We start from the raw sequence: 12,394 nt of genomic DNA on the forward strand, positions 1-12,394 counted from the left end.
TATATATATATATACACAAACCCTATCATTTCTCCTACATTTGATTTTCAACCCAAATGACTCAGTTTGTCTTTAAAGAAAACCATATCATGAATTTCTTTAATCAGCCAAGTGATCTTATAACACTATGTTGCTATTGAGTATTCGAAAGATGGCTAGTACAATTTGAGATGTGCTACATGTATTCAACATACATTGGATTTTAAAGACACATTATTTTTTAAAACAGCAGTTCTCAACCTGTGAGTCGTGATCCACAGGAACTGTATTAAAGGGCTGCAGTATTAGTAAGGTTGAGAACCACTGTTTTAAAAGGATATAAATTATAATCCATTATATATCTAAATGATATTTTGAATATGGTGAATTAAATATATCTATAACATTAATTTCACCTGTATTTACTTGCCTTTGTAAAAAAAAAATGTGACTACTAGCAAATTAAATTGGAGAAATTAGGGGTTTCATCCATTCCCATAGTTATTTTTTAATCATAGTCAAATTTTAGTGATGAGTTTTAGTTACCAGTAAACTCTCAAAGACTATAAAGACCCCATAAAAATCTTAATTGCTCTGTTATGTTGCCTTTTATTTTTCAAACTACCCAGAGCAAATAAAACCATGTTCATGAAAATGCAATTGGAATAAGTGGCCGATGAACCCATTTTGACAATATCATACTCAAGAGAAGACATCATGGTTTACTTGATAGAGTAGTCATATTGTTCCATAAGTTTGATCTAAGGAATATCACTATGATATTGCCCTCAAACCTAACCACAGGTCAACATTACCTGGAGAGTGTTAGGAATAGAGATACCCAGACTTAACACTTGGATCTATTTTGTTAAAAGAACCACTTCTTAAAAAAAAAATTTTATTAAGTCAAATAAACATAGATCATGATTACATTCATGCATATGTGGGGTACAATGTGCTGATTTTTTTTATATACAATCTTACATGCTTACATTAAACTAATCAACATAGCTTTCACCTCATTTACTTGATTATTGTGCCAAAATATCTATGTTCTACCCTTTACAAGTCAAATCTTTGAAGAACTACGTTTTTAAACAATGAATTTACACAGGTGAGAATTTAACCACAGTCATAATGTACATGTTTTCTCAATTAAAAAAAAACACCATTTTTTGTTATATGAGAAAAAGATATTTCTACATAGTCAGTGAACATGTGTGTGAATTAAATGATGAAAGTTTTAGTTAATGAATACTTTAATTCTTTATTCCTTTTTAATATTTATTTTATTTATTTTATTTTTTTGAGACAGAGTCTCAAGCTGTCACCCTCAGTAGAGTGCTGTGGCATCACAGCTCACAGCAACCTCAAACTCTTGGGCTTAAGTGATTCTCTTGCCTCAGCCTCCCAGTAGCTGGGACTATAGGCACCTGCCACAACACCTAGCTAAATGAATCAACACCATAAATAAATCAATATTTATTAATGTAAGGATAATCATAATCATTTTATTATTCCTCAAACAGGGAAAAATGTGAATGCAATTGATATGAGTTTGGAACTTGCCTATATAATATTCTGTTTACTTTCAGATTAATTTTTTAAAGACTGAAGTGGAGAGGAAAAGCAAAATGATCCGAGACCTCCAGAATGAGGTAAGATTTGGATTTCAGTCAAATGTTTATGCAAATCAAAGATTACATACAAATACATATATACATTTTCCATAGCTTAAATAGTTAATCACATACAAATTTAACCTTCAATTATAAACTAATGGAGAGAAATTGCTATAAGTATTTCAAAGTATTCTAAGTATTTCAAAGAGTGGGTTATCTTTACGTTTATATTACTTGCTAATTTCAAAACTCCCTAATTTGTTTTTTAATTATATTTTTCTTGAACTAATAATAAAAAAATCAGTTTGTATTTTCACAAATTTATTTGTCTATCAAATGACATCACAGACACTGAAGAAAAAAACTAGCTAGAAATTGGCTGCATGCTAGAAAGAGCCAATATGAAATGAAAAATGTGTATAAGGATAATCTCAGTGTAATATAGACTTGAAGATAAAGAATCTCTAACACTTTGCATATTTTTTTAAATTTAAGAACCCTATATACTGCATTTTTTCTTTTGATTCTTTTTCTATTTTGTTATATAAATACTTTATTTTCTATAATTTTTCCCTTACATTTGTATTTTCACCTTTTTATTTATCTTTTATTAAATGGAATTAGCTAATTAGGATAATTAAATCATGACTGACTACATTATTATTATTATTGCTCAATATTTCGTTGCAGCAATTGTCTGATTTCTTTTCTGAATGTATTTATCTTCGTTTGTTCTTTATGAGGTTTTTGTTTCTAGTCCTTAACTTAAACCTTTTTATTGTTATTAAATTTTAAACCTTTTTAACTTTGCGAAAGCAAAAAGTAGAAATCAAATAAACACATGTAAAAAATATATAAGATGTGTCTTCTTTGATCAATCCCATGGTTTATGGCTGATATTGAATCTCCTGTCCATCTCTTTAGCCTTTACTGATCCTTCCTTCCTTCCTTCCTTTATATGTAAGACAATGGATGACTTATATTTTTCCTAAATGACTTCTATCTTAATGTAAAAGTTAAAGGATAAACTTTACACATACTTTGGCATCATTATTCTTCATCCCCCCATTCTGATTATGACATTAAAATGATTTCCCAAATGTGAGAAGAAAGTATAGAAGAAAGGAAGCCTGAACAATTCTAAGTGGCTTTTTGTTCATTCTAATGTCTTTTTATTTTTTAATGATATGTTTCTGTTGAGTCTTCTAATGAAATGGTCATGCAAGAATTTGATAACATTTTCTCTGATGCTATTCTTTATTTCCTGGTTATAATGGCAAAATATCAACAGACCAAAATTATCAGAATACTAGATATATTGAATACTTTTTTCTTCATTGATGATGATTTAAAGCTCAGTGAGAAGACCATATCACTCTAGTCAAAAAAAAAAAAAAAAGCCCATTGACCATTTAAACCAAAGGCAACATTTAAAGCTCCATTAACATCAGTACTAAAATTTGCATAGGTGCAGGCACACACACGCAAGACACAAATGAATACATATCCACACACAAAGAGACCAATAGGAACACAGTTATATATAGAATTATGGATTAATTTATATCTTTATAGAGGTAGAATAAGTTCATTATTAATGTTAACTAATTTTTAAAAATCAAAAATTCAACTAAACCAATCTTGCATTCCTGAGATAAAACCCACATTATCATGATGTATAACTTTTTTAATGTGTCACTGTATTCTATTTGCTAATACTTTATTGAATATTTTTGTGTCAATATTCATTAATGATATTGGTTTGTAGTTTTCTTTCTTCTTCTTCTTCTTCTTTTTTTTTTTTTTGGTTGTGTTCTTTCCTGATTTTGGGATCAGGGTGGTATTTGCTTCATAGAGGTTATTGGGAAAGATTCTTTCTTTCTCTATGTTAAAAATAGATTATACAATATAGGTACTAGTTACTCTTTCAAGGTTTTGTAGAATTCTGGTCTGAAATCATCTGGTCCAGGCCTTTTGTTTTTTGGATGATTTTGTGTAGTTGGTGATATTTCAGTGCTTGATATAGATATGTTCAAACTTCCTAATTCTTTCTGGTTTAAGAAGATGGCATGCTTCAAGATATTAGTCTATTTCCTCTACATTTTAAATTTCTGGACATAGAGTTTTTTGTATTAATCATTGAAAATCTTTTGTATATCTGTGGTATCTTTTGTTATTTCCCCTTTATCCTTTCTGATTAAAGTTAGTATAGATCTCATTTTTCTGTTTCTGGTTAGTCTGGCCAAGGGCTTATCAATTTTTTTAACCTTTGCAAAGAACCAACTTTTTATTTTGCTGATTTTCTGTTTTGTTTTGTTTTCTTTTCAAATTCATTTGATTCTGCTCTAATTTTGGTTGTATCTTTTATTCTACTGGGTTTGGGGTTGAATTGTTCTTCATTTTCCAGTTCCTTGAGATGGCCCATTAGTTTGTCAACTTGTTCTCTTTCTGTTTTCTTGATAAAGGCATCTAATGTCAGAAATTTGCCTCTTAGGACTGCTTTTGCAATATCCCACAGGTTTTCAACATTTGTAAATCCATAAATTCACCACATAAATAAAATCAAAGCAAAGACCACATGATTCTTTCAATTAATGCAGAAAAGGTTTTTGACAATATCCAGTGTCCTTTCTTGATAAGAACACTCAAGAAAACAGGCTTAAGTAGGACATTTCTTAAACTGTTAGAGGCTATCTACAAAAAACCCACAGCAATATCGTATTGAATGGAATAAAACTGAAATCATTTCCCCTCAGAACTGGAATTAGACAAGGATATCTACTGTCACCATTGCTATTCAACATAGTGCTAGAAGTCCTAGCCATTGCAATCAGGCAAGAGAAGGAGATCCAGAGTATTAGAATTGGGACAGAGAAGGTCAAACTCTTGCTCTTTACGGATGATATGATCTTATACCTAGAAAACTCCAGGAATTCATCTATTAAATTCTTAAAATTGATCAAGGACTATAGTGGCATCTCTGGATACAAAACCAATGCCCACAAATCAGTAGCCTTCATGTATGGCAATAACACTCAAGCCAACAATAAAGTCAAAGACTCTATCCCTTTTACAGTGGTTCCAAAGAAGATAAAATGCCTGGGTATATATTTAACAAAGGATGTGAAATATCTTTATAAATTAAACTATGATACCCTGAGAAAAGAAATAGCAGATGTTAACAAATGGAAGAACTTACCATGTTTGTGGCTGGGAAGAATCAACATTTAAAAAATGTCCATACTACCCAAAGCAATCTACAGATTTAATGCAATCTCCATCAAAGCATTAATGTCATACTTTAAGGAACTTGAAAAAATAGTACTTCATTTCATGTAGAACCAGAAAAAACTGAACAGGCAACACAATTTGTAGAAATACAAACAAACCAGGAGGCATCATGTTACCAGACTTCAGGTTATACTGCAAGTCCAGAGTGATCAAAATGGCATGGTACTGACACAAAAGTAGAGACACAAATCTATGGAATAGAATAGAGAATCTAGAGATGAACCCAGCCATATATCACCATTTGATCTTTGATAAACTTAACAAAAACATAGACTAGGGAAAAGAATCTCTGTTTACTAAATGGTGCTGGGAGAACTGGTTAGCCACATGTAGAAGACTGAAATTGGACCCCTACCTCTCACCACTGACAAAGATTGACTCTCACTGGGTAAAAGATTTAAGTTTAAGGCAGGAAACAATAAAAATTCTGGAAGACATTGTAGGGAAAATGCTTGAAAATATTGGCCTAGGAAAAGATTTTATGAGGAAGACCCTCCTAACAATTGCTGCAACACCAAACATAAATAAATGAGTGGGATTTGATCAAACTAAAAAGATTTTGCACAGCCAAGGGAACCACACACAGAGCTAACAGACAGTCTTCAGAATGAGAGAAAATGTTTGCATGTTAGGATCTGACAAAGTCTTGATGATAATTAGAATCTACACAGAACTCAAATTAATCAGTGGGAAAAAAGCAAACAATGCCATTCTAACTGGGCAAGAGATCTGAACAGAAACTTCTCTGAAGATGACAGATGAATGTCCAACAAACACATGAAAAATACTCTGCATATTTAATCTTCAGAGAAAAGCAAATCCAAACCACTTAGAGATATCATCTAACTTCAGTAAGATTAGTCCACATCACAAAGTCCCAAATCTGCAAAGGCTGACATGGATGTGGTAAGAAGGGAACATTTCTACACTGCTGATAGGTCTGCAAACTAATACAACTGTTATGGAAAGAAATATGGAGAACTAAAGAACTAAAATTGTACCTTCCATTTGAAACCACAATCCCATTACTAGCTATCTGTCCAGAAGAGCCAAAATTATTTTACCACAATGAAATTTGCACCAGAATGTTTATTACAGCTCAGTTTATAATTTCCAAGTCATGGAAGCTACCCAAATGCTCATCACCCCATAAATGGATTAACAAACAACCTGTGGCAAATATATATCATGGGGTACTGTTCAACCATTAGAAAAGATGGAGACCTTTCATCCTTTATTTTTACTTAGATGGAGCTGAAACACGTTCTTCTTAGTAAAGTACCTCAAGAATGGAAAAAAATATGTGTATATATATATATACACATATACATTATATATACGTTATATATATTTTTTCATACATATGTATATATACATATATAAACACATGTAAACACACACATATATATACACATTTATATATATGTATTTATATATATTTTATATTTATAAAATCTCCAATGCACTAAACACTAATATGAAACCAGTGCAGGATGTCCATAAAGTAAATTTTAAATTGCGTATGTATTTTATGTACACTCCATATTCAAACAATTACATTACATGCCCACACGGACTATAAAACACAATATGGTCTAGTAGAGGGGAGGGGAGAGGCTGTAGGGCCGAGGGGGCACCGGGAAGGGTGATTGCCAGGATCTCACTTACTGTCCACAATGTGAGAGTGTTCAGCACGCCCCTGGGGTGAAGGGCTCTGCTACAACTTGAACTTTACCATGGAAGTTCGAACAAAGTAACCTAAACAGTTCTACCCCCATATTAATTTGAAATGAAATAAAATGATAGAAATAGAAAGAAAAAAAGAAAAGAATTCACTAAAAAGACACTTCTTCAGAATAAAATTATAAAATATTCATAACAGGTAAATGTGAGCACTAGGGAAGGGGTTTGATTCAGGGGGATACTTTTATAGTAAAATCATAATTTGATAACTATGTAGCTAGGATAATTCCAAGAGAAATACAACTCTACAAAAGTTAGATTTGCTAATGGTGAATTTTTTATTAGATTTACTAATATCAACTTTTCTAATGTTGAAAATACATTAGATGAAAATTTATAACCAAAATGCTTTGGACTTCTTTACATCATAATGGTCATAATATCTTACCAATTGAATATTTTTAACTTTACTTCTTTATATTAATACTTTAAATTTTTAGTTTTGTCATTTAGGGAATGATCTATGTGTAGGCATTAGGGTTTAGTTAGTGAACAAAATAGTTCACCTATATTCTCACCAGTGAAATTATATACACATTACTTGGAATATTTTAGTTTCGACATAATAAAGTTAAAATAAAAGTTGAATTCAAAAAATAAAGTAGAAAGAATTGATGGAGATGATACAGGTATAAACACATTGCTAGAAGAAGTTTAAAATTCCCTAGGTGATTATTTTTTTGAGGTGATAATGTGGATTTTTGTAAAGTTGTTAAAGAATAATTAACAATTTTCTATATGGGAATTAAAATATCTTAAATGTTTATCAATCCAATTTTTCTGCCACCCACACACTCCCCAGTTCTTTTATTTTGAAGGAAAAGAGGTTGGTCAATTTCTTGTAATTATTCTACAATTTTTAAAGGAGATAAACATAAATATGAACACACCTAATGGTTTTCTTATTTATTTTATATTCTTATTTATTTTAGATTACATAAAATAATTAATGTATTTCTGTTTATTTTTGTTTATAAACAAAACATTATATCAGATGAGGTCCAATGAATGATACATTTTATTTTTAAGGTTTAAGATGTCCCTTGGAGGAAGAAAAAGTATTCAGACATCTATATATTTTAAGCACATGCTGTATAGGGCAGAAAATATTTTGCTTTTTTCATCTAGGCAGGCATATCTGGAAGTGGCTATATAACAGCCTGTGACTCAAGGAATGTGGGGGCATTCAGAAGTTAAAATCCTATCTGGGAAATGACGTCAAACAATATTGAAAGCAAAGTATGGAGGAAAGAGGAAAGAAATAATGAGGCTTTTTTGAAATAAAAAGAATGGGGAATGGGGCTAGAAAGTGTAAAGAATAAGTTGTAATTCAGAGCATCTCAAGCACTTTTATTTCATCTATCTCTGTGTCTATCTGTATTTTGTCTAGGGCATCACTTTTAACTTCTGTGTTGGATTGTTTTAACTTTCAAAAGCTCCTTTGTGAGTTAGGTCCTTTCTAAGTTTCAGTTCTTAGCCCTTTGTTTTTTCTATATATTCTCTCTCACGGAACAATAATATCAAATGTACTCTGCATGGTGTCTATTTATTGGTACCAAATCAATGGTACCACCACCAAATAGATGGTGAAATGATGTCAGTTTCAAGAGATCATTTGGTGTTTCTCAATATGTTGAGCTTTGAAGCAATCAATTGAAAGCCTCTTCAAGAAATCTTGCATGCCTTCATCAGAGAAACACAAATCAAAACTACTCTGAGATACCATCTAACTCCAGTAAGAGTAGCCCACATCACAAAATCCCAAATCTACAGATGTTGGCATGAATGTGGAGAAAAGGGAGCACTTCTGCACTGCTGGTGGGAATCCAAGCTCGTACATTCCTTTTGGAAGGAAGTTTGGAATACTCGGGGATCTAAATGTAGACCTCCCATTTGATCCTACAATTCCTCTCCTAGGTGTATATGCAAAGTACCATAAATAAATTGGCAATTAAGATATTTGCACCAGATCTTCATTGCAGCTCAATTCATAATTGCCAAGTCATGGAAGAAGCCCAAGTGCCCATCAACCCATGAATGGATTAATAAATTGTGGTATATGTATATCATGGAGTACTATGCAGCATTAAAAAAAATGAAGACGTTACCTCTTTTGTGTTTACATGGATGGAGCTGGAAAATATTCTTCTTAGTAAAGTATCTCAGGAATGGAAAAAAAATATCCAGTGTACTCAATACTACTGTGAAACCAATTTATAATCACTCACACTTGCGTATGAAAAATTAAACACAGCTATAGCTTAGGATGAAGGAGGGAAAAGGAGGGAGAGGGGAAGGGAACTGGGTTGGATCAATAGAGGGAGGGTTAGTAGGAGGACCACACCAATGGAGCACATCGCAAGTACAAGTTGGATCTATCAGGTGTAGAATACAAATGTCTTAATGCTGTAATTGAGTAAATGAGGGGAAGACTATGTTGATTAGTAGGATGTAAGCACTCCAATTTGTACAAATAATCAACACATTGAATCCCATAATGGCATAAATGTATTTATGATCTATGTACAAATGACTTAATACAAAAAAAAAAAACAAGATTTCAAAAAAAAAAAGAAATCTTGCATGTTCTTAACCATATGTGGGAGCTAAATATTACATATGTTTATCAATACAAGGCCATAAGCTAAAGATTGAAAATATACAGACAGGCACCCCTTCAGTACTTAAAGTGGTTGTTCAGTGCCTTTAAAATTCCTGTGTTTTTCATTGCACCAAGATATCTGACTAAGCTGTAAATAAAGATTCTGTTAAGCCTTTGCCTCTACATTAAAACAAAAGTTGAATGGAAAGTCTATATCAGATAATAATGTGCTTTCTTAAAATTTGTCTATTCACTTCAAGATCTACATCTAAGAGGTAGAAACACTAAATTCTTAGTGTAAGACTGCAAAGAGTTCATTCACTGTGATATTTGGGATAAATGCTGGAAAATACTATATTCTGCTTGTACTTTTAAGAATTTTTTCCAATGTGATGCAAACTCCTTGATGTTAGCCTACCACCCATAAAACATAGCAATGTATTTTTTTTTTTAACAGAAAACCACACGAGTCAGGACTTTGTGTATACTGAGAATAAATATCTCATTTAAGTCTGTTCTTAGCACCAATGTTAAATTAATGAAAGAAACATTGAATACTAACTCCAAATTTGGATATTAAAGCTGACGTACTAATTTGCTATTTTCTCTAATAGGGATACATAGACCATACAATATATTAATATAAAGGTTGTTATGAGGGAATGTCTGGCCATCCTGAAATGAAGAGGTAATAGATAAAAAGTATATGTGCATATGTATATTTTTCAAGGAAGCGGGTCTAGATGGTAAAAGTCCTTGACTGAAGCAAAAAATAATGAAGGTCAGTAACTAGTGATTTAGAAAAATCTCCAGTAAATTGTAAGAAGATAACCTATTTTGGTTCAGTTCCTATGGCTGTAAATCTTCCTAAAATAAATTATTCCATCTTCTGGCCTCAATAAACACACTGAAGTGGAGATGATGGAACACTTCACAATGTGATAGAGTGCTTCAGGGTCAACATTTCTGAAACTCTCGTGCCTGCTGGCGGTTGAATAGGTGTGAGAGTTTGAGTCAAATACACACTGAATCCAGGGCACGCCAAAGAGGATTTTGAAACATTCTTTAAAACTTTTCTTCACTTTATTCCTGCTGATTGCATGACTTAAAAGATTATTTCTGTGAAATTTTTGTCAACTAATTATTCTTGTTAATTATGCGTGCAGTACTAAAGCTTATTATGGCCCATCTTAACGTGGGCTGAGGGTTACTGTTAAAATGTACCAAAAACTGAATGACTTCAAACAACAGAAATTTGCTCTCTCGCAGTTGTAGAGGCTACAAGTCTGAAACCAAAGTGTCAGTAGGGTCGTGGTCTCTGTAAAGTTTGTATGGAATCCTCATCCTTCCTTGCCTCTTCCTCTCCTCTGATGTCTCCAGGCAATCTCTCCCATTCTATGGCTGTGGTTGCATTGCTCCAATCTCTGCCTTCATCTTCCCCTGACCTCTTCTTTGTGCTTCTCTGCGTCGTGTGTGCCCTGTCCTCTTCTTATAAAGGCACAAATTACTGGATTTAGGATACACTCTAATCAAGTCTGATTTTTTTTTTAACTTAATTACATGTGAAAATGCTCCATTTCCAAATGAACTGCCTTTCTGAGATTCCAGATGGACATGAACTTTGGAATGATACTATTTAAACCATTCCATCATCAGTGGCAATTTGCATATCCCATGGAAATAGCTCAGCTATTGTTTATAAATAGGTGAAGAACAAATCTTTTTGTAAGTCAGTCTATGGAGCTATTCTACTATTGCTTATTTAGATACACAGTTCATTGCTGACCTTGACTGAGGTCACCAGATAGCCAAAGGAGTTGTACTTCAAAGGTGACCATGGTGAAATTCTGGAATGAAGTATCTAGCATTTTTTTCTCAGATGAGTTTGCAAACTTAGTACTTTGACCTTGTATATAATTGTTTTATTCATATGTTCATTCCTAGAATGAACCCATCACGTAATTTTCAATATTGTCTCAGTATTCTGTAAGATTCCAGAGGGATATGAGTATTATGAAATTTCAATAATATAAAATAATCCTCGATCCTAATATGAAAAAAATATTTAATGTTAAATAATAGGTGACATACTTGTCATATATGATACAATAATATGAAAATTGAATAAAATGTAATACAAAACACATTAAAATAAGCATTTTTCTATGAAATGTTGCAAGGGGAATGACAAGCACAATAACCTTATCTGGTGTAGTAATCACTGAAGGTTTTATCTAAGGCTGGCTTTTGAAAAGTATGAAAGAATTAGAATTTAAGGCTCTCTTCCTACAACCAAAAAAGCAAACTTGAAAAAATGTTGGTACTTCAAAAGGTCCATTGTAGGTAAAAAGATTGTGATTTATTGATCAATGTGAATAAGAGATGACTTTGCTGGGATACTATAGCTGAATCCATTTTCAGGGCATCTTACTTGCAAAGACTATGTCTGTAGCCCTCAAGAGCCAAAAGTATCTGATATAAGAAAACACTGGGAAGCCAATCTGATGTATACAGCCAGAATCCTAGGAAAAATACTGAATAGATCACATACCTAAGCCAATCATCGCAGCCAAGAAAATGGCAATTGATTGGCAAAGTCTCTGAAATATTATTGTTCTTATCTTGGATGAGTTTATCCCTACTCAAAACACAGACAGACTTGCCACAAGAAAGAAGAGCCCATTATAGAAGTGTGTTTAGACATTGAACTGATAAAGTGAAATATATCCAGAAAGCTATCAAACACTTCTATTACCCCTATCCTCAATTATTTCCTTAACATCATCCAGATCTTGGGATATAAGTAATATTTTAATTACATCTGGTCTCAAGTTATGCAAAATGTATTCTCATCACCATATCTTTGTTAGCAATGTTCTCTTGTCTAAAATTCTGCATTATCCCAAACATATTATGGTTCTTTCCTCTTTACTTTTTATATTTCCTTGCTACACACAGATGCTCCATCAAAATAACACAAGAGAAGCTTTAGTCATCTGATAAATGTTCATCTCCATGGACTTGGTTGATAAAGAGTGTACCATGAGTAGTTATCAGATTGTCAACTGAAACTACTTTGAAATACGTTTATTATTTAACCTATATTAATGGAAGTGCAATGATGGCTTTAAGAAAGTCAATATTATGAAAACATTAT

The 12,394-nt window shown here is 32.3% G+C and overlaps 1 protein-coding gene across 1 annotated transcript in view; it reads left to right on the forward strand.

Moving 5' to 3' along the window:
* The window catches only part of LUZP2 (leucine zipper protein 2), a 453,962-nt gene that overhangs the window by 218,166 nt on the left and 223,402 nt on the right, over positions 1–12,394 (forward strand). The window contains exon 5 of the mRNA XM_012801823.2: positions 1,575–1,637. Coding sequence (XP_012657277.1) covers positions 1,575–1,637 — 63 coding nt within the window. The remainder of the gene's footprint in view (positions 1–1,574; positions 1,638–12,394) is intronic.

Source organism: Otolemur garnettii, unplaced genomic scaffold (assembly GCF_000181295.1).
Source record: "Otolemur garnettii isolate 467f Iridium unplaced genomic scaffold, OtoGar3 scaffold00001, whole genome shotgun sequence".
Lineage (NCBI taxonomy): Eukaryota > Metazoa > Chordata > Mammalia > Primates > Galagidae > Otolemur > Otolemur garnettii.